This window comes from Heterocephalus glaber, unplaced genomic scaffold (assembly GCF_053883595.1).
Source record: "Heterocephalus glaber isolate CG9 unplaced genomic scaffold, H.glaber_assembly_v1.0 deba00001442, whole genome shotgun sequence".
NCBI lineage: Eukaryota > Metazoa > Chordata > Mammalia > Rodentia > Bathyergidae > Heterocephalus > Heterocephalus glaber.
In genome coordinates, this window is record NW_028258296.1 from 54,230,740 (window position 1) to 54,254,714 (window position 23,975).

Consider the following 23,975-nt stretch of genomic DNA (forward strand, 5'->3'; position numbering starts at 1 on the left):
AAAAAATTTTATGTTTGTTAATCCATTTCATATTGATAGCATCACCAGTTTGGAATATAGCTATTAAGAAAGTACCTATATTTTTCTCAGGGGTACTCCTACGATCCACACTTTTCTCTTTTAGAAGGGACTTATTCTGCATAGGCAGGAACACGAGTAATACTTAGCGACTCTGCAGGAGCTGAGTGAATGGGAAGGAAGTCAATTACCTGGCAGCTCTTCCCAGTGTAGCCCAAGGGGCAGGTGCAGCGGTAGGTGCCCAGGCCATCCACACATGTCCCCTCATTTAGGCACGGATGAGAGTTGCATTCATTGATCTCGTGAAGGCAGAAGGGACCAGTGAAGCCCACAGGGCACAAGCAAGAGAAGGAGTTAATCCCATCCACACAGGTGCCACCATTGAAACAGGAGCTGAGGAACAAGCGGAAGCACCATCAGCTAGGAAAGGGCTTCCTCAGACTTTATATTTGAAATGCAGTTTCTGGGATCTAAGATGTTACAGCAGGAATATCCCTGAGCATCCCAAACTCCATATCCAGTAAATTTTACTTTCTTCCACACTAGACTAGTACCAATATTCTTTCTACAACCAAAGGTTTAGGAATATTTAAAAGGCTGATTAGGAATATTTAAAAGGCTTATTGCAGATTCCTAGGGGAAGTGAAATGTTCTGGGTTTTGTTATCTTCTGTAGTTTTCCACATCTTAGTTTATTACTAAGTCAATTTACTTTATATAAAAAAATGCAAAATAAATGCTCTTAACTCTGAATTTCTTTATGAAAGATAAACAGAACAAATATGTTGATAAAGAAACGAAACAAACCTCCCAGAGATTGCTTAAAGAATGGTAACAAATCTGCAGAATTACAGCTTTTTCTATTCCCTAAGTAGGCTTTTCAAGCTTTTCAGTAAGCTTTTAACCTCTGGCCTTTGACTGTCAAACGACACATTTATCTTGTCAGGTGTAGTGGTGCATGCGTATAATCCCAGCATTCTGGGAGGGTGAGGCAAGAGGATTCCAAGTTCAAGACTAGCCTGGGAAACTTGGAGACTTAGGGAGACCTTGTCTCAAAAAATAAAAAGAGGCTGGGGATGTGGCCCTGGGCTCAATCCCCAGGGTTGAAAAAAAAAAAGAAATGCTTTCTGTCTATTGGGAATCAGGGTGACAGGGGATGAGAGGTACCTCTGGAGTGGGACCCAGGCAGAGGCCTCATCCCTGCCCCACAACCCCAGCGCTGTACTCTGAAGCTTCCTCCCCTCTCTCCCTTTCCCAGAGCAGACACCAGTTCCCAAATGCAGGAACTGCTTACCTCTCGGTACACTCATCGATGTTGTTCTCACAGTGGACCCCATCAAATCCCGGCTGGCACTTGCAGGTGTAGCTGTTGACATAGTCAGAGCAGGTCCCTCCATTCTTACAGGGCTCACTGAGACACTCATTCATGTCTGTCTGGCACTTGTCCCCAATGAAGCCAGGAAGGCACATGCAGGAGAAAGTGTTCATGCCATCCACACAGGAACCTCCGTTCTGGCAAGGATCTAAGCCGTTACGACAGAATTAGAGCTCAGAACAGCAGCATCCATGTAACGTAGACTCGTAAAGGGGAAGGACCTAAGTCATGCCAAGGCGAGCACAGTTCTGACTTTTGTATGTGGCCTCTCCACATTATTTTGTCCTGAATCCTTCGTTTATAAAAATATACTGAGGAACACGTCTGACATTTTAACTTGCATAAGTAATGGGATAAAACTAATCTATATCCTCACAATTTTATAAAACTGGATCATAAAACTTGCACTGCCCCCCTATACTTATAATCAGATATGTGACCCAACACATAGGTCATCAGGAGTATCAATCAGTATTTTCAAAAAGTGTATGTGGTGCTGAGGTGGATAGTGGAGAACAGGGAAAAAATATATATATATATTTAATATATATAAAAAATATATATATATATATAATATACTTTTTATTCCAGGAACTTAATTAATCATTCCCCATACCCCCGACTCTCCCTGCCTCTCTCCATCTCTGTTTCTTTCTTTCAGATGTAAGTAATTTTAGGAAACAAAGATATTTTAAAGCATTTTAAAATATCACATAGCCTGATTTTAGAACACTTAACACTAACAGCAAAATCAACAAATGTTGAGCTACAATCATTCAATGGTCCATCACAATACAGATGGCATAGAAATCCATACAAGTAAATACAACATTTAAAGACACTACAATTGCAAAGATAAGTCATAAGTTTAAAAAGAAAACTAAACACTGAACTAAAGAATAAAGTACCTCTATTTTAGTAAAGGGACATTTAATATATCTCATTCATCTGTTAAACTAATTCCATTCTAAGGTTCATCCACAGTCATTAGAGCAACCAAAGAATTACTTTATCCTTTATTAACATAGTATAGTTTTTATAATTTTCATTGAATTTTTCACTAGCATTTACTGAATTATTTTAAACCTATTATAAATATTGCTGCTCCCACTTCATTTAAGAAGAAACTTTACTGAATATTTGGCAGTGAATGTGGAAAGGAATCCACATAGTTTGAACCTGATCCCTAATTTCTCCATCAATTGTGCTATAAACATATATTTTTTTCACCATTAAAAGTTTTAAAACTATTTGTTGGCATGTCTTTCTTCCCTAATAGACTATGGGGCTTCATGAAGGTAGGGATTAGGGATTATTTATCTTGGCATTGCCAGCTCCAAGTTTGTTGCGCTGCATATATAATCTGGATTTATATATCCTATGATAGAAGATGCTATAGTTAGTTCTTAATGCATTATGACACTCATTTAATGGCCATACAAGCAACTGAGCACTTGCATGTGGTGAAACTATTGAGGCTGGAGAAAAAAAACCACCAGAAAGGAGGAGGCAGGATAATCTCTAGAGTTTTCACTAGACTGAGAATAGCTCATGTGCATTTAGTGAAAATGAAACATGAGGTACTAAGTAGAGTCTTGAGAGAGTACTGTACTTTTGTAGTACTGGGCTACATCAAACCTACCAAAAGGCTGTTCTGGACCTATGTAACAAACTCCAAAGTAGACTCACAAGAATCAAACTGTTTCCAAATAACTGAGTCCCTAAATAAAGCTTAAAAATGCTGTGTTTAAGATATTTTTAAAAATTCAGGACAGGACAATGTAAAACTGACAATGACTAGGATTCAATAAAAAACTGCCAGGTAGACAAAGAAGCAGGAAAAAATGCTTCTAAGAGGAGACAAATCATGACTGCAAAAAGAGCCAGGAATATCTCATGTGGTGAAATAGTAAGTAAGGACAATAAAATAATTACTGACAACTATAAAACTGCTAATTTCCACATGTTCAAGAAGAACAGCATGAATATGACACACCGAGAGATCAAGTTATGGGAAAGACTCACTGAAATTCTGGAGGAAAGAGATAAAATGTCTGAGGGAAAAATCCAGGCTGGGATTAACAGCCAACAAGGTAGTAAGATGAAACAATACATGAAGTTGAAAATACAGCATGACAACTTCAAATAAAATAAGACACTAGGGGTGAGGGAAGAAACCCTTAAAAAGAACATTGGTGAATAGAGGGACAACTTCAAAAAGTATAACACATGTCTAATGAAAGCTGTAAAGGAGAGGGGAAAATTTTCTTTAAAAGCAAAGGGGAAGGAAGTGGGAGGGATAGGGGAAAGGGTAGAAGGGAATGGGATTAATATGAGAAAATGGAAAAATAGGAACAAAATCTTTGTAAATAGGGAGGAATGGAGGGGTTGAAGGGAGGGCTGGGCAAGGGTGAGAAATAAGAACCAAGAGAGATTATGTAAAGGTGCAAATTTCCAATGATGAATGTCATTATATTGTATACCTAAAATGTACCAATGATTAGAATGAATAATCGATAATGTAAAATAGGAAGAAAAGGTCCAAAGGGGTAGGGGTAGTGGGAGGGGCAGGGGAAAGGAAAGAAGAGAAAGGAAAAATGATGAGAAATGGAAAAAATGGAAATAAAGACTTTGTAAATAGGGAAGGGTGGAGGGCGTGGAGGGCTAGGAATGGGGAAAAAATAAGAACCAAGATGCATTATGTAAAGGTACAATTCCCAATGAGAAATGTAATTGTGTTGTATACCTACAATGTACCAATAAAAGAATTTAATACAAAAAAAGAAAAAAACAAAAAACAAAAAACTAATGTTTGAATGTTTTCCAAATCTGGATCCATACATCCTAAAACATCAGGGAACCCCAGATCAAAGGAACATGAGAACACTACCAACAGGCATCATAATCACATTGCTAAAAAGAAGTAGAAAGATAATATCTCAAAGGCAACCATGGATGAGAAAATTATACAGAAATGAGTAAATGAAGGAATTATAGAACATTTCCCCTCAGAAATAATGCAAGCAAGACAACTTTACAGTGCTGAAGGGCAAAGTCAGCTAGGAATTCTATTTTCTGTGGAAATATCTTTGAAAACTACAGCAAAATCAAACCATATTCAAACATACAAGAGCAGGCAAAATTCATTGCCAGGAGACAAACACTACGGAAAATGTTTAAGAAATTTCTTCAGACACAAGGAAAATGAGAGTTGATGGAAACACAAATCTACACAAAAGAATGAAGAACTGTAAATATGTAGGCAAAATAAGGATTTTTAAATTATTTTAAATGTCTTTACCATTTAAATTTTATTTTTAAATTTATCATTTATCATTTAAATTTATCATTTAAATAACTTACCATTTAAAGCAAAAATGATATATTTGAAGGTTTAATGATACATAAATTATACATCAACAATGCAGGAGGAATTTGATACAAGTTTACTGTGATAAGGCTCTTTTTTCTATGTGAAGTAGTGTAACTGAAGCAGAACACAATGAGCTAGAGTTGTCTATGAAACCCTCTACTCCAACCACAAAAGGGACACACCTAATATGTCAGTGAAGAAATAAAAAGTAATCATGAAAAGCACTCAAAAAGATGGCACTGTCAACAGTGGAGCAAGAAAGTGAGACCCAATATACACTTTTTATAAGAAACCCATTTTAGAGACACAGGTCAAAAATAAAAAGATGAAAAATATGCAAATCTTAATAATAACTAAAAGAAAGCTAGAGTAGCTATATCAGTATAAGGCAAAGTAAAATTCTGAGCAACAGATATGACAAGAATTAAAGGTCATTTAATAATGACAAAAAGGTCAATTCTGCAAGAGGCCAGAACAATTCTGTATGTGTATGTGCTTCATGTCATAGCTTCAGAATAATCAAGCAAAAACTAAAAGAAATAGATAAATATAGAAGGATTTCGGAAGATTTCAACCTCTTTCTGTAAATAAAAATTGATAGGATAAGTAGACAGAAAATTGGGGAGGATACAAAAGATCTGAATAACTCTATTAACTGATTTGAATTAATGACATTTATAAATTAATCAGTATAGCATATATTACTAGAAAAATTAAGTTTGTAGTTAAAAACTTTACCAAAAAGATAACTCCATGCCTCATTTTCTGGAATAAAAATATACTAATTATATAAAAGCTCTTCCAGAAAATAAAAAGGGAGAGAAAAAGTATAAAACTTTTAGAAAAAAAAAATAGGAGCTAAATCTCAGTGACTTTGGATTAGATTTGTTAAATAAGATATATGAAACAGGGATTATAAAATAAAAATACTCCAGAATCCAAAAAAATCTGAAACACTTCTGATTTCAAGCACCTCAGATAAAGGATATTCCATCTGTATATCCCTATAGTGAAATACTACGGGATATTCCATCTGTATATCCATATAATGAAATACTACTCATCAATAAAACAGAATAAACTATTGATAAAACAGCAAAATGGACCAATCACAAATATTATGCTGACTGCAACAAGTCAAAACCTCTTCTCCCAAAAAGAGTGTGCTTGTATGATTGCATTTATATAAAGTAGTAAAAAAAAGCCAGATAATGTATAGTGACAGAAACTAGACCTCTGGTGTTATGAAATAAGAAAAGTGGAAGGGAAGATTAAACTGCAATGGGATGAGAATACATGCCGGGGGACAAACGTGCTCATTAGCATAGGCGGTGGTTTTGGATATCACATCCCAAAATTATCCATTTAAAATACTTACAGTTTATTGGACTGTCTCTCAAAAATATGTATGAGAAAACTACCACAGCACTCTCCCTATTTGGTCAATGTTCAAAATGTCATAGAGAAGTGCTTATCAGAGATTCTATTGCCTTGGTTCTTAACTTCAAAAGGAAGATTTAAAAACACCCAACAAACACCAGGCGTGGTGTCGGTGCACACCTAAAATTCCAGCTACTGGGCAGGCTAAACCAGGAGGATCTTGCATTGAGTCAAGACTGAGCACTTTAGGACACCCTATCTCAAAACTCAAAATGATAATGCTGCTAATTTTCAAAGGCCTTGGGTTAAATCCCCAGGACGGGGGGGGGGGGGGGGGGGGGGGGGGGACAGGTGTGGCCAAGGTCAGCATGAGAGGCAACAAGCACCTCCAGAGTTCTTCTCTGCTCCCTTTGAGCTGCTTCCCCCTTGACGGCTCAGCAGCTGGCCGGCATACTCACTGGCAAGGCAGTCGTCGATGTCCTCCTCACAGTCCATACCACTGAAGCCGGGGGGACACTCACACATGTAACTTCCCTGGGTGTTATGGCAGAGACCGTGGTTCAGGCAGGGCTTGGAGACACACTCATCAATGTCAACCGTACATCGCCGACCTAGAAACAAGGAGCGATGAACTGCCAGCCTTTGGAAGCTGATTCCCACTGAAATCTATGTGGGGCCTGAGCTTAGCTGGGGGGGACAGGGCTACTCGACACCTTAGTTGGTCTCCTACTTCAGGAAGTCCCAGGAAGAGATTTGTACTCCTGGGAAGTTTCTACCAAAGTACAAAAGCTTCCTCAAGAAACACCATGGTTTGCAACTTTTGCTTTGGAATCTTCAGCCACTAGAGGGCCCCAAAGACATGGACAATTCATTCCACTCAGCAACTCCTGTGCAAAGACTGAATGCTTGATAATGACTGGCAGGCAAAGACTGGGTAGGGCCTTCGTGTCATCTGCAGACCTGACCGTTCTGTCTAAAGCTCAGAAAACAATGTATGCACTTGGCTTCTCCACCCCCACACTATTACCTTGCCAGCCAGGAGCACACAAGCAAGTGTAACTCTCAAAATCTGGTGCCTCTTTACAAACAGCAGCATTCTCACAAGGGTTTGGGGAACAGGGAGCCAATACCATTTGACAGTTCTTGCCTGGAAAATAAATGATAAGAGTTCATGATAGAGAACCAGCCAAAGAAAGAACAATTTCCCCAGATTGTATGCCTTGTATGCTTTCAGAATTTAAGTCTAAAGTAGTAGTCTGGAGGCTTTGAAATCTGAGGGACCGGTGGGTCCTTTCAATCCTGGTCTTACACTGCCGACTCCATAACCCTGGGCAAGTTATTTATCTTCTCTAAGCCTTCCTCATGAATAAAAAAAGAATTAGGATATGTAACTCAGAGGATTTTTAAGGATTAAATGAAAAAATGCAGAAAAGGCCTTATTTGCTAATCAGGTGCACAGAGTGAGCAATCAAATGCTACTAGGCCACAATCACCTTTTCTTTCCTGAGTGATCACCTGGATCTGCACAGCTGTATCAAAGGAGAGTTTCTGCATCTCCATAGCTAAGACTTAGCTACACAGAAGCTCCGCTTCACAAATACACCTCTGTGTCAGCCGGGAAACAACAGCAGCATAGCCTCCCGTGCCTCCAACCTGGCCACCCTGTTCTGGGGAATGGGGTTGACCAGAAGGCACATCAGAGGTGGGAAACAGGGAAGGGGCTCCAATTTCTGGGCAAGCTGTCTCCTTGTAATGATATCAACATGTCACTGATATCTGGCCACCAACACTTTCTGCCTTAGCATGTTAGATATAAGCTTCTAGTAAAATGATATTAAATAAGAATACTTCCATTCAAAGAGGGATGAGGTTGTTTCAAGGTCAAGTTATAACAAACTCAAGGTTAACTTTTTTTCTAAAATTTTGTATTCAGAAAGAAAAAAAATACTATAACATTTCACCAAAATGGCACCAAACAAGTTTTTAGCATCTAGTCAGATTACTGACCTACAAAGGACAGAAATGCAGCTTCCTTCCCTTTGCTGGGCAAACTCTACACATGTCTCTACACATAGACATTTTAGCCACATAGAATTAAAACGCCAATCTGCATATAGCCCAGAGGTTAGATTTGTTTCTCCAAGGCACACATTATAAATTATTTAATTGGATTATTCTCTAATGAAAGATCAACAGCCCATATACAGCCAAATATTCTCAGTGTATCTGAGTAGCTTAAGGACAATACAGGTTTTCTCAAATGAGTGGACATCTAAGACACATAGCAAGCAATCCTCTGAGGTGGCTGAGTATGGTCACAACTGCATATGCATCCCCACAGCTGTCAACTCAGAGTCTTAATAGTCACAAGATGATCTCATTACCAAAAACTGGGATCAGCACTGCCTCTGTGGAATGACATTATTCACACTATGCTTGGTCTAAGGTTCGTTTGAATCTTCTGTAACTTTGATTTTATAACCCAGGTAGGTTAAATGCAGTTTTCCTATAGTAATATTTCTTTTAGCTTGATACAGACAACAGTATAGAAGAGAGTCCTTCAGTTATACTTGTGGTCCTGTTGCTCTACAAAGCTCTGCTATTACTAAAAGTCTAAGACTCTGGGAGACTAATAAAATGGGCACGAAACAAGCAAAGCCGTGGTCCACATTTTTGTTTTATTCCCATGGACAAGGAGGAGGTAAGAAAGACATATATACAAAAACAACCAATCGGGCTGGGCATTTAGCTCAGTGATTCCACTGCCTGACTCGCAAGCAAGCACAAGGTCCCAAGTTTGATCCCCAGTACCAAAAAAAACACAAAAAAAACCACACCAAAAACAACCAATCATAGGATGACCAAAATTAGAGAAAATAAAAAGAAATGCCTCAAGCACACAGCAATACACCACCTGACGTGGATAATACCTGATGTGAAATGAAATCACATCTGTGCCTTCTGTGTGTGTAAACCAATCACAAGGTAACACTTCTGAGTGAGAAAGATGTACTGAGTATGGAGAGAGGAATGGCAGTTACCAGGATTCAGACACTTACAGGAAATCCTAGGTCTTCCACTTATTTTTCTGAGCTCCCTTTGGCTCAGCTTTCTGATGTATAAATTGGTGACAGGAAATTCTACATCCTAGAATTGCTGAAGATAAGATTAAATAACCTAAAGTATAAAACATGTGTGGGTTCAGTGGCACAGCTCTTGCTTAGTCCACGTGAGGCCCTGGATTCAATCCCCACCACCACCTAAAAAAGTGTCCAGTACACAGTAAATTACCAATAAATGGTAGCTGTCTTATTGCAATTAAGACTACGAGTGAAATCGATGCAAACATGTGATCCATTCCAGTGATAAACAAAACCATCAGCTACGTAACAGGTTCTAGCCACATACAAATTTTTTAAAAGTTCTAACTCCAAAGCATAAAGAGGGCAAAGGAGTGTCTCCGTTATAGCATTTTCTCAAAACTCCAGATGTAGTCAGCAAGTGCAGGAAGGACAGCCAGGCAGTGATTCCTCAGAGCAGCACCAGTGCCCCACAGGCCTGCATCCCTGAGACCAGACACACACACTGACATGACAAGCCATCCCCGCTGGCGCCTGAGGCACCCACCTGTGTAGGGCAGTGAACACTGGCAAGTGTAGCCACTGACATCATCAAAGCAGGTTCCTTGGTTCAGACATGGATTGGAGGCACATTCATCAATGTTCACCTGGCAGTTGTAGCCTGTGGACAAAAAAAGGAGAGAAACCATACAGAGTGAAACTGTCCACCTTCTCATCACCTGAATTACTGATTGCAGTTATTTCTTCAGGCTGCTGAACACCTCATTCATTTTGGTCACAAGTCCCTGACACAGTCAGTGTAGAAGTGAACAGTCATTCAAAAAGATGCAAGGAAGAACAATCTGTTCTAATGCCCTGAAAACCTAATGCTCCTCCAAATACAAGTAATTTCTAAATAATGGGCCTATGAGCTCCTTAATGCAAACAGGATGTTTTTATATAAAGTTTCTGGTTCGAAAAACAGAAAATGTTTTTGAACACAGTCAAAGCCTCTGGTTCAGAGCCCATTCATTCATTTGCATAGACTATCGTCAATGTAGCACTTCCTGAATCACAGAGCCATTTCCTCCTGATTCAAGATATGAAATTTACTCTCAGTAGAAAGGGAGAAAAGTAATGAAGGACTTCTGTCTGTCTGCAGTCTGTCACAGAGCCTTAAAACAGAAACTGTAGCATCATGAAGAAGAAATTGATGGTCTAGGAACGCAGAGGTCTGGGTTCAGTCGTACTCTACTTCTCACAGGGCATGCACACTTGGATTTTACATTCTGATTTCAAGTTTTCTCACTGATACCCACGTCTCAATGAGATAAAGAAAGGAAGGTGTTTTTGAACCTGCTAGTTTCTTTGTAAACATATGCAATATACCAGAAAATTAATAACTGAAATATGGTTTCAGAAAACCTTTAGGTACAGGTTAAGTATCCCTTATCTAAAATGCTTGGTATCAGAAATATTTTATACTTAGGAATGTGAGGGGGTTTGGAATTCTTACGTATAGACAGTGAGCTATCGTGAAGACAGGACCCAAGTCTTAACAGAAAATTCATTTATGCTTCACATACACCTTATACACACAGACTGAAGGTAATTTTATGTAATATTTTTAATAATTTTGTGCATGAAACAAAGTTTCACACATGAGGTCAGGTGTGGTCTTTCCAATTATGCCGCTGTCATGTTGACACTCAAAAACTTTCAGATTTTGAAGCACTTTGAGATTTCAGAGTTTTGGATTGGTATGGTCATTCTGTTATCAAAGTAGCTCTAAAACGTTTTGATGTATCACAATAGCCAACTATGATTGAGTGGGTAAATCAATGAATAAGTGGATAGATGAGTATAAATATAAATAATTTAGCCATACATTTACCTCTCATGAGTTTCCAAGAGAAAACTGATAGTAGAAATGTAACAGTGACAACTCAAAAAAAAAGAAGACTACATAATTCTTGCTCTATGCCTTTTTCTAGAAGGCAATAGGAAACGAAGTATCTAAGAATATTTCCATGTATAAGAGTTTGTTAAAACACATGGCTAAATTATCACAGAGTCAATGTAGAAACTTGCCATTGTACATGTGTCCAAAGTTGTCTAAGTGTCTTAACTGATAGTCTGAAATACTACTATTTCAATAGCTTACCTCTCTGTTAGGTAAAGGAAGAAAGGATATCTATTCATGTTTTTATTCCCCAAGTGTCTCACAAATGCTAACTGCTCAATATCTGCTATTGCACGGATAAGAAAAAAAATGAAAACAAGTGAGTCAAGGGGTACACACCAAGAAGACAAGCACAGAAGTAAAAAGATGTGCTTTGTTTTTACCTTTGAAGCCCTTTTTGCAAGTGCATCTGTATCCGTTCACCAGATTGTCACAAGTTCCTCCGTTCTGGCATGGGTTAGAAAGACATTCATTTTTATCCACTTCACAGTTGGTTCCAACCCAGCCTGCATCACAGAGGCACTTATATCTGAAAGAAGACAGAATTTTGTTCTTGTGAGAGGTCAAATGTACAGCTGAGTCACAGGGTGAAATAAAGGAGTTAGTGAAGAAGTGAGGGGACAGATGAGCTCACAAGCTAATTTCATTGTAATCTTCTATAGCCATACACTTGTATCACCATGCACATGATGTAAATCATATGGGCCCATCTAGTGTCTGGCTCACCAAGAAGTTAGTGGATTGATTAATCATAGTGAAACGTATAAGCAATAGCTTGTCAGATACATTGGGGCCAATCTGAAGGAAATACTAACATACATAAATCGGTTTGATTTATGATACATAAAACAAAGGTGAGGCACACCTTAGGATCCCTGGTTTCTGATGCAAAACAGATAACAGGAAGTAGGTTAACACCAAAGACTCAGGCACACTGGGGGGCTCCTAGGATGTCTTACATCTGAGTCATGCTTTGTACTGACCTGAAACCTTGTCTCAAGGAAGCACTTATGGGATTGAGCAAGAAAAGGCACAAAAATGAAAATATACAGAATCTCCAGTGTGAATGTCTTAGCACTTAGAATATGTTAGCAAAAGATGATAGCCATCTTATTGTAGGTTGTAGGAACAGAGTGGCTGGGAAGGGGAGCTTTGAAGACTGGTATACTCTGAAACAGGACTGTTGAGTTAATCCATTGTTTAAAAAACTTTGTTTCCCATTTATTTCTAAAACATTTTTTTTTCTTTCACCTGTTGGAAGCTTGGCAAATGGCAATACCCAAATCTTTGTCTTATGGCGAGCTCAAGGGACCAAAGATTACTCCACAGTTCCAAAAATTACCAATATATCGTACAATTCTGAGGGGTATGCCAACTATGAATATTTTACCAGAACCACATCTAAAGCTGGCTGAACCAATTCTACCCCACAGTACACACAGGCACTATGATAAAACAGAGATGATCTGTGTTTAAGTAGGGGGCAAAAATCAAGCTAGAACACTCCTCAAACTCAATCCTGTAATAAGTATTGAAACATAATTGTCAAAGACTCATGAAATAAGTCTGGATTCCTCATATGAAGTCCTTCTGATCACTTATGTAAAAAAGACAATCCTTATTTTCCATCTAGAACATCAGCCACAGAAGGAAAGCCAACTTCCATGGACCAGGTGACACTCTGAAAGATTTTAAAACAGACTATCAGAACCTTCAGCCAAGTTTCAGGTAAAGTTTCCAACTGATTTCTCCAGGTTAAGTCTCCAACTTTCTTCTTCACACTTTCACCAGTACTAAAAACCAACTGGCTTGAAACATATCAACAAGGGAACTATTGACACATGGCTACTCACCCACTGAGGCCCCCAGTACAGTTCCCGTGGATGCAGGGATTGCTCAGGCACTCATTCACCTGCGAGTAGCAGCTAGGGTGATGGGGACCTTCGGGGCAGATGCAGCGGAAACCATTCTCATCGTTGATGCACGTCGCGCCCTTTCGGCAGGGATTGGAGGCGCACTCATCAATGTCGATGTTACATCTCTGCCCTGGAGAGAAGGGGGCTGTGTTACACAAACCCCAAATGCTCAAGGAGCAGACCAGAACCATGAAACACAGATGTGATCCTCTCTATCTGCACAGGCTACAAGGTGCCCTGGGGTGCCCAATGTCAAGATTTCAGAAATAAGACACTGAAAAGCACCTCATGCCACGCAGAGAAGATGCTAACAGCATTAGCATTTGATAATGAAGCAAAGTTGACAAAACACTCAAACAGTTATAGCACTTTGAGGTATATATCTTTCTCCTTCCAACTTAGGAGGGGGAAATCTTCACAAGGCATTGAAGGAATGAAAAAGGTCATCAGTGTCTTAATATTGCTGTGAGTGTACTCAAAAAAGCCTTCGTGACATTCTTCCTGCCAGCATGTCACAGTTGCACTTCTTCAGTTAACCAGCCCCTTATATTTCTATCTGCAGTAAATCACAATGAACTGGAATGCCTGGTCAACAGGCTAACTTAGGTTAATGATTAAACTAAGAAGAAAAGCTATTCTGTTTTCATTCTTAGCTTCATTAATCTATTTTCTGCCTCAAGAAGCAGTCTCTAAGCATAATTTTATTGTTCCCTATAATTCAGTGACTCCTAGTCTAGACCAGTGCTTCTCAAACTTTAATACGTGAAATACTTAAAGTACTTCTAAATGAGATTCTTGGGTCCTACTGCCAGAGATTGTGATGCAGGCCTTTCAAACATTAGATTTTGAGCAATTCTTCCCTAAGCAATTATGCTTCATCTCCTGTAATAGTGCAGACGATAAGAGCACATGAAACTGAAGTAAGTTCTTCCTCCACAACATACCCAAGACTGAAATGTGAAAGTTTATCTGTGATAGCGTTTGTCTTCACTGCACTGGGCTGAATAAAGTAACATGTGAGTTTTACAAGTGTTTTGATTTGTTAAAATTTCAATAATTGAGACTGAACTACATATTCTGAAACAATGTGAAATTTTTAAATTTCCCATAATTCTATGAGTGAAATCAAGCAACTATGAAGAAGTTCATACATTTTAAAGACTACAATGCCCCTGACTTAGAAATTTTTTTAAATGCACTTTGTTTAAATTGAAGAAAGAGCAACCCTGCATTTAGAACAGGAAATTCCAAATGAAACAGATACACACCCTTTAAAGTATGGGTATTAACATTTTTTCACCCTCCATTGCTCTCCAAACCATTATTGGTGGTTCTTGTGGTGAAGACCCATAATCTGGAAGTAGTTACTCCTTTCCTCTAAGTGTTTTATTAAGCATTCATTTAAAAATACTTTTTCCTTGACCTCAACCACTGGTTCTTTGAGACATTTGCCACTGGCACCAAGATATGAACCAGAGTCCAACTACAGAGCTGCCCTGGGCGTGCAATGCACCAAAAGAAACAGCTTTGTTCAATGTTGACCCTTTTAAGAAAGCATCTCCACAGACAACACTTCTCCCAAGTTTTCTTCAGGTGCTGCTTTGTTTGTGTGTTTGTTGTTTGAGAAATGGTCTCACTACATTGCCCGCACTGATTTAGAATGCAGAGGCTCAAGTGATCCTGCAGCTTCAGCCTTCTAATATTTATTTGTTTATTTATTTATTTAGTGTGCTGGGCATCAAGCTTAGGACCTCACACATGCTAGGTAAATGCTCTACCTCTCAGCTACCTCTGCTGCCCATCATTTGCTTTGAAACTTTTCCTACAATAAATGTGCAAGCCATCTTTATGTGAGAGGATTAAGCGCCTTCTTGCTCTGCTGTGTGAATTGGCAGCTACTCCAAGAATCAGGACCTGCCCTCCCAGTGTCCACTCAGGATCAGAAACACTCACTTCAACCAGGCACCCCATAGGGTTCGGAAATTACTGAAATGAGAAGTTATTTCATGTTTCTTACTCTGTAGGTGCTCAAAGAATTGGTATTTAATGAATAATATAGTCCAGACTCTAGATTCCGGGCTGGATAGCAGAAGATATGTGAGTCCCATTCATTCATTCGTTTGTTCAGCAACATTTACTGAGTGTTTACTCTGCGCTAGATACCACTAACCAGCCGACTGAGGGAGGTCCCTGCCTTCTGGGAATTCACAGTGCTCTCTCTGGCTTGGGCATAGCAAGCTCCATCTCTCAGCTGCCTTACTTGTTAAATGAGTGCAGCAGTCCTTTCTGGGCTGTTAGAACTTAGGAAGCTAGTGGGTATGGAGGTGCTTTAGAAGACAGAAAAGTAGTTTGTAGGATTAGCCCATGATTCCTTACTTTCTTTACTCACAAAGTATCAGGAGGTCCTAAGAGAACAGAGAATTTAGTTTTTAAAAAGAAAAATAAAGCCTCCCTTAAATCTTTCAGAGCTCTTATTAAAGTGGCAGGGGAAAAGCATTAAAATAAAAGGAAAGAATAAAACACCTCACATTTACTGCTAAGGAGTATGTGTCACAGTCACCTATGATATTGATTAAAAAATAAAATCTCAGGCACAGAAAACAGTTCCAAGAACAGGGTACCAGCCAGTAACCAAAACATTCCATTTCTTCATTATGTACTTTCACACTACACCTTAAGTTTATTTTAGAATATTTTTAGCCAATGTCCTTCTTCCTTGACCTTGTTGGGTTGCCAAATGTTAAAAGAGAAATAATATGATTCACTGACATTTCAAAAATAAGTAAGTCCAGCAGAAGGCCTTACATAAATCCAAAAAGAAGTCACTACTGAGCTGTGCAGTGCAGGCAAAATGAGCCCTGGGTCTGGCTCGGCCCACCAGTGGTGGGGTCCTAGCTGCAGGCACAGGGGGTATCACTTCACCTTGCTGCACTGTGCATTTCTCATCTTACACAGGAAGGACAACAGCTGTGATTAAGCTGGATATGGCACTTGGTGTACTGTCTATCTCAAAATAAGTCCTCAAGTTACCCCTTCTTTTTATCTGACCCATTTAGCAGCAATGCCTGCCAGTGGTACCTGGCAGGGATTTTTTGTGCGTTTAGTTGGTGCCACCTGATCTTGAAGCAACAGCTTTCCAGAACACATGCGCATGAGGTTGCCCCAGCGGTGTGGGGCCTGGGCATGAAAGCTTCCACTATGGCTGGCTCCTCAGTGATCTTCAATGAACCAGAATCACTGAGACCTACTGGAGCAACAAACATCACTGTACAGTGTCTACAGTCACACCAAGCAGTTGAAAGGTTTGTGCAACAGAGAGCAAAGTTCCCAGCAAGCGAATGGCAGACATTCTCCTCGCTTAACTCGGATTCTGACAAAAGCTCTCCAGGGAGTTTCTCACCTGGGAACAAATGACCACATGGGGATTACTAAAGGGTACTACTGCATTAGTGCCTGCTGTGGGTGGGTGACACTGTCCAGAAAGAAAAGAATACACGGTGCATTCCTCTGATGGCACCAGTCACAGACTTCAGTGTCATTAAGGACCAAGACTCCTCAGGGGCCTCCAGAATGTTCTGATCTGTGCACATGTGCACAAATGCAAATGCTCTACTGGTTACACTTTAGGAAGAATTATATGCAAATTTATTTTAGTCATTTCTTCCTTCTGGGCAGAAAGATCTCACTCTTGCTAGCAAATTAGGATGATCCCCTCAAATAATGACCTCATCCATCTCTGTGAAGAAGAAGAACCTGAGATAAGCAGTTGGTGTTTTCATGCAACGTTTACCTTGGGGATGGCTTTATAGAAGACACCGACTACTGCCTGAGGGAATCAAAGGTGGCTTTGGAGTCAATTTAACTCATGAATAGCAATAGAAACTTATAGTCTGTCAGGAAATTATTCTCAGGTAGCAAGAAACATGTGGTCTGAAAACCTTAATTAATGAAAACTGGTAAGTTTCCATTTAGGAAACAATTGAAAGCCAAACAATGGTTCAGAGAAGAACAGAAGCAGATTTCTACTTTCTAGAGAGACCAAGAAACAGGAGATATCTGAATGGTAATTTCCCCTTAGACGACATTTTCCCCCAAGTGGTGGGGCTGAAGGAGAGGCCCCAGTTCATGCAGCATACCTGTGAATCCTGGCGAGCAGACACAACTGTAACGACTAATGCCATCCACGCACATGCCATGGACACAAGGGTTGCTAGCACAGTCATCAAAATTAATTTCACAATTAACTCCTGCAGAGAGAGGAGCAAAGAGAAACCATTCCACGTTACCAAACAAGTATCGCAGCTTTTGCTTGTGATACTACACATTAAGAAGTTTAAGGACAGGGCAGGTAGCCCTGGACAGAACGAAGCAGCATTTCTCAAAGAGTACAGTTCACAGACTCTTCCAGGGAGTGAGGGTGGGGATATTTGAGGTAAAAAGGATGTTATTACTCATACTTAGCCATTATGTGTCTTTTTTACTGTTTTGAAATTCACACTGATGGTGCAAAGGTAATGGGGGTAAAACTGTTGGCATTTCAGCAAGAGTCCAGGCAGCAGCACCAAGCTGTGCAAGTGGTTACTTCCTCTTCACACCCCTATGCCCTCAGTTAAACAAACCCAAGTGCCAGTTTCACCGAAGAATAGCTTTCAAGGAAGAGGTTAAAAGTTAATAACTTTATCAAATCTCAAGCCTAGAATATATCTCTACCATTTCATGTGAGGAAATGGGAAGTACACGTAAAGTACTTCTTTTTTCCTTCTTTGCAGGACTGGAGATATTCAGATTGAACCCAGGGAGTGCCAAACAACATCCTCGGCCCTTTTTGGTCTTGGTCTCTCTGAAAGATAGAAATCTTAGTGAGACCCGGTTTAAAAATTTTTAAAAATAAAAAGGGCCAACCAATAGGCTTGTAGCCTGAATGGAATATAAAGAGGAAGGCTTGTTGCTTCCTGTCTCCCCTGCTATGGACTGTTTCTCCTCTGAGATCTTCCTCTGCCATGGTTCCCTGGCTTGGAGACAGTTGACTGTGGACTGAAACCTCTACAAACAATTAGCTAAAATAAACCTTTCCTCCTTTAACTTGTGTGTCACGTATTTTGTCCCAGCAACAAGAAAGTAACTAAGACAGTCATTATTATGGGCACTTTTCATGACTTATTTTCTATTCCTCTCAGCCAAGCTGAGAATACAGCTGTGTTATACCTATTTTAAAGATGGCTCAACTGACTTGCACAGTGCTAGTAAGGGCAAGCTCAGCTGAGAACTGAGCCATTTCCTCTGCTTCCATAGCTCTACGCTTTCTAGCATGCCATGCTTTCTTGAAGTGCTAAGGAGGTATCCTCCCTGATTGGCCATAAATACAGAAGCAATCTCCATATTCCTGTATTTAAGCATGTGCCCTTAGGAGATGCTTCTAGCCCTTGACAGACAGTGCTCTTTCAATCCCTGAAGGCAGCCCAATAAAGCCCTGGCAATCCCAGGTGCTTCTAGCCCAATGGCCATTGTTTACTCAAGTAGGAGTGACATCCGGGTTAAGCCCAGTCAGTGAACTTCTATATGGAAATTTGACCTATGTGATCTACGGTCTGAAAACTGCCCCGCTCTGTGCCATTTTCTCCAAAGCCTTCTGATTTCATTCCTGTTAAGAATCTGAGAGGCTTCAGTGTGCCTTCCCTGAATTGTTGTTTTTTTTTCTCCCCATTAAGTTTATTGGTACATTTTAGGTATAAAATATATTTACATATATCATTGGGACCATGTACATGAGTATCTTGGTTCTTATTTTCTGAATTGTTTTTTTTAATCTGTATATGACAGAAGCATTTTTTTTCACCAAACTACTTTGTTGTTTACTTGTTTATTAATGATTTCTTTCAGCTAGCTCAAGCAGGTTTTTGTTACGTGAAACCCAAGGAAACCAATAACTCATACAGTAACATCATAAAAGCACAGATGAGAGAAGGCAACTGAAAGAGACTCTGAATAGTTTATCTAACTTTAATTACCAAGTGAGTGAATATCACAACTGAAGCTAGCAAGCTGCAATGTGTCCCTTCCTCCAATAGTCCCACCAAAACATCAACCTACTAAAATGGACCATATTATAAATGGGTCAAGGATTCGTACTCTGTGAGAGTCTCTTCATAATGCCTCATTTAACAGACTTTCCACCGAGGTCCAGGCACATGCCAGTTCTTTCTCTACCCATTATAGACCAGCAATTCTTTATGTTGCTGTAGCTCTTTGCCTGAATTCTTTAAACAGCTGCAGGAATGGATTTGGCAGGGTTCTGAGCCATTCGGAGCCGTTCTCTCCATGCTGCCTGCCCCAGACACTCGTCTTTACTTCTTGCCTTTCTCAGTGACAGCTACTCGCACCACGCCCTCTCTGTCCTCCCCAGAAAACACACCTGATACGTCCTGGCATAATGATACCACCTCAGAGAAAACCAAGTGCTCGCCAGCCCACCACTCACTCAGGTTTCCAGCATGTGTGTTATAAAGCAAACGACAGCAAGGCCAAAAGCAGCCCCTCCATTCTAAAGGTGTCCACTCACTGCTTGTAAGTCGCTCATATTTCTTTTCCTATTGCAATTTCTTATGTCTGGGGACCAGCCTGGAAGCAAATTGCTTTTGGAAGCTTCACAAAGGTCTATTCAGCCCTTTGAGGGAGTTATCTAAATGGGGGGGGGCATTCTCAGCTGTGAAGGCATGGGATGTTTTTCGGATGCTCGAGCAATTCAAAGAGAACTTTGTTTTTCAACTTGGCTGTGTGAGGCCCTGGATAAAGCCCAGCGCCTCTGACAAGTTTGAAGAAATGGATTTGGGAATAGCAGTATAATGAGGGCAGCTAACTGCCTTCCCTCTCGCTGTCACCTGCACAGGCCATTTTCCTCAAGTCCAGGATGAGGGCTCAGTGAATCACCCTGCTATTGGCAGGTTCCTCTCGAGCAAAGGTACACATCAGTTAGTCTTCCACTGATACACCCGCCTTTGATCTGGGGCGCAGAACTTCTCTGCCCCTTAACCACACTTGTGCCCATAATCACTCTCCAAATACAAAAAGCAGAATCCTGAGAAAACTGGGAAATGCTGCTCCCTGAAAAAACAACTCCCAGTCTCCTCAAGAAGGAGCAGCGCCCAGTGCACCTCACAGGAGCCTTCAGCCAGGGCCGGGGAAGTCGGGACAGGCAACGAGATCCACACACCACAGGTCACATTGACCACGATGTGCAGCAGACTGTGCCCCTCCCCACCCTTCAAGTCCCCCAGATGCCTGAGGCCCCAGGTGCAAGTGGCAGAAGAAAAGTGTCACACCGAAGAAGAGCAAGGACACTACAGCAAGGGAGGGAGGAAAGAAGGAGCCAGGGAGAGAGGAAAGAAGGAAAGGAGGAAAACTTCACTACTCTAAGTGGGAGTGGCTTAAAAACAAATGAACATCCATCAAGCCACAAAGGCAAGTGAGTTTTCAATTTTAAAACCAACATCACATTTTGCAGTGGTTTGCCTGATTTAATTACAAACACACAGAGACAAAATCATTAGATTGGCAGAGTTATGGTCTCCAACTTCTCCACTGAACAGTCATCTGCCTTGGAGACAGTTACGACTTAGGGTTGTGCTTCTCAGGGTTAGGGAGATTTCTGAACAAATGTCAAGAAAATTGGAGCTGTCTGCATGAACTGTGTTTGAGAAACAGTGAGACCCGTCCAGGCACGGCCCCCGCAGGCTTACCTGACGTGCCCGGCTGGCAGTTGCACTGGTAGCCATTCACTAGGTCAATACAGCGTCCGTCGTTCAGGCACGGACTGCTATAACATTCGTCAATCTGGTCACTGCAGATGGCACCCATGTACCCGGGGTTGCAGATGCATGTGTAGGAATCAATCCCATCCTGGCACTGGCCATGGTGGCAGGGATCGGGGTCACAGTTGTCAATGTTCTCCTCACACAACAGACCAGTGAAACCTGGGGAAGGATTTTACAAGGAATCTCAAAAACCAAGGTAGATGCTGCACACTTGGACACAACGGTTTGTCCATTTACCCCTCAGGGAATAACTGTCATTGCCAGTGTTGAGCAGTGAGGTGGACAGTTTGATTTAGAAGGTCAGCCTGGAGAAGTGTGCTCTAAATAAAGATTCCCAGTCAAAGCTGCAGAAATGAAGCACTTTTGTGACCGATGACTGATTTCCCTTTAAACATGCTTATATCTCAGCGGCTGCTTACTGGACATCAGGGGAAATCCTCTCAATGTCTTCCTTTATGTGCTTATGGCTGAATTCCTTTCCTTTCAAACCCAACCCACAGGTATGATTTAATGTTTTTATGCATCCTCTCTGCCCAATTCTGACTTTGGAAACACGGAATATTTCTTTATTCTTGTCGATCCCTCCCAGAGTGTTGTGCATATATTCTAGGTTTACAATAAATACTTGTTGAATACAGTGAGTGAACCAAGTGTGAACATGTAAGGAACAAGCCAGAGTTCCTTCATGCAAGGCTTCATGACACTCATATTCCACCTCTTCCTGAGAGGCTCCACAAGGCCTCTCCCTGGGGTTAAACATGAGTTTGAGGATTTCAGTCTCTCCCCAGTGAAGCCAAGGCTCCCCAAGAAGAGTCTGGCCTGGGAAGGCAAAGCCTAAAGCTTCTCCGACAAGCACAGTAGTCTGGAAAGGAAATAAAAGTTCAGGGTCTCATTGGAGATGGTCTCACCTATCTACTAACAATGGCAATATCAACTTTCTGAATGATTTTAGGGGACTATTTCCTTTTCTATAATGAAAAAGAAATCATTTGCACAATGCCTATAATCCTTAAAGAATTCATTCTCTAAAATAACAATGTCTTTAAATATATTTGTAACTCCTTTCTCAAGCAGCCGTATAATAAAGAACATCACCTTTCATAGGAATCTCTAGACTTTCTCTACATTATTGACCTGCGCAGAAGCAAATGTGCAACAGGGGTGTTTGGTTTAATGAATCCCACTCCCAGGAGAGAAATGTAGCCAGAGACCAAGTAATGCAGAACCCGTGTGAACAGATCCTTCTGTACTGCAGAAGCAGAAGTCAGCAAACAGCCCCAAGCTTTCCCAGCTACAGCTCTCTCCGGTCACTTACACACCTGGGCCTGAGGAAGTCACCTCCAGGATGCAGAAAGCCACTGCACAAGCACACTTAGCCCTTAGACTCTTTCCAGCCACTGCCTCAGGAGACAGACCCTCGCAGAAAGTGCAGAGACATCCACCTTCCACAGGGATCCTACTCTTTCTCAAAGCAGTCAGTCAAGCCAGCCGGAAGCTCTCTGCTCCCCGCATCGATCCAGAGCAACATGGGCACCAATGGGAGGTCCTGGCCCGACCGCTGGCTTCGCGGAGGAGGCAGGTGCAGCAGGAGGAACCGTGGGAATAGAGAAAGCAGCTGGCAGTTCTCCCCACAAAAGACAGCGCCTGGCCGTGAGGGATGGCAGAGCCCTCTCTGCTCTCCAACAGGACAGCCGGCAGAGGAGAGTCGCCCTGCTGTGCCAGAGCTCTCCCGAGGCAGGAAGGGTGAGCAGGTGCTTACCTGTGGCGCACTGGCATTCGTAGCCATTTGGGTGATCGATACACTTGGCCCCGTTCAGACACGGAGTACTGGAGCAGTCGTCAATGTCAATCTGGCAGACTGGCCCCGTGAAACCTTGAAGAGGCACAGTGGGGACACAAGTCAGTGACTGTCTGCATCCTCCTTTCCTGAGAGGATGATCCCCCTAGGGGATGGGTGACATCCCTGGCAGGGCATGTCAGGTGATCACCAAACAACAACTGTGCCCAGTGGCCAGTGGACAACTGGAAAGGATCAGGCTCAGAGGCTCTTGTGCCTCACTACTGCTCTCATCTCAGGACAGGAACTGGTAAGATACATGAGGCAGAGCCCCCGAACCAGGAACTGTATCTTCGGAGGCGAAGGGACCTTCTCTCTGACGAGAAAGTGGAGGCTTCTGCCCATGGGAGACACTTGCCATGCCTTCAATAGAATATCAAAAGAAAAGGGAGAGGTGGAGGATCTGGGGAAAACATCTTGGTGTTTATTGTCTGTCTGGTCCCATGGGGTAAAATGTGTAAAAATAATGATCTCACAGAGAGGCTTTGAGAATACGACTTGTGGGGAAATGTGAGATCCCGAATAGCCTGGAACGTGGGCTTCTGTGAGTCAGTGCTCTGAAATACACACACGGGCAGACAGGTCATCGCCATTCAAGAACAGACTTGGGGGGTGGGGATTTAGCTCAGTGGTTTCGCCGCCTGCTGCACAAGTGCAAGGATCCGAGTTCGATCTCCGTTACCAAAAAGAAAAAGAACAGACTTGGACTTCTGGCCACAAACGATTTGAGGACAACCAGCAAAAACAATGCCACACATACCTCTCACCATGCTCACTTTCATGATTTACCCACACATTCCCTCCTTCTCCCTCCCTGTGCTTGGTCAGCTCTGCGCTTTACAAGCAGATGAGGCAGGTGGCGGGCACTTACCAGGAGGACATAGACACTGGAAGCGATTGACTCTGTCCACACACTGCCCATTGTTCACACAGGGGTTGCTCTGGCATTCATTTATCTCCATTTCACAATGCACACCTTTGAAACCTGCACAAAATGGACCACACACAGCTCAGAAACATAGCAAGGCATAGTCCAGCAAACAATGCAAAAAATGTGCAAAGATGGCTACAACTTCTATGAGCATAAAAATTTCTGCAAACGAAAGGGTCTTAGCCATAATAGGAAACAGTCCATAAAACCAGCGGGAGAGGGAATTTTGTGATAATTCTTAACAGTGTGAAGTGGGGTGGGTTCCAAAGATACTGGTGAGACCTCGCCTGCAAAGGCACTGCTACCTTTTCTG

The 23,975-nt window shown here is 41.4% G+C and overlaps 1 protein-coding gene across 5 annotated transcripts in view; it reads right to left on the bottom strand.

The window, feature by feature from the left end:
- Notch2 (notch receptor 2) overlaps nt 1-23,975 on the bottom strand; it is a 154,060-nt gene that overhangs the window by 25,672 nt on the left and 104,413 nt on the right. For all 5 annotated transcript variants that reach the window (XM_004853853.4, XM_087213334.1, XM_087213333.1 and 2 more), the window contains 11 exons: nt 23,603-23,716; nt 22,654-22,767; nt 20,820-21,053; nt 17,220-17,330; nt 13,021-13,213; nt 11,551-11,696; nt 9,773-9,886; nt 7,173-7,292; nt 6,604-6,756; nt 1,312-1,540; nt 210-411 (listed from right to left, as the gene is read on the bottom strand). In XM_004853853.4, the coding sequence (XP_004853910.2) occupies nt 210-411; nt 1,312-1,540; nt 6,604-6,756; nt 7,173-7,292; nt 9,773-9,886; nt 11,551-11,696; nt 13,021-13,213; nt 17,220-17,330; nt 20,820-21,053; nt 22,654-22,767; nt 23,603-23,716 (1,730 nt within the window). The remainder of the gene's footprint in view (nt 1-209; nt 412-1,311; nt 1,541-6,603; nt 6,757-7,172; nt 7,293-9,772; nt 9,887-11,550; nt 11,697-13,020; nt 13,214-17,219; nt 17,331-20,819; nt 21,054-22,653; nt 22,768-23,602; nt 23,717-23,975) is intronic.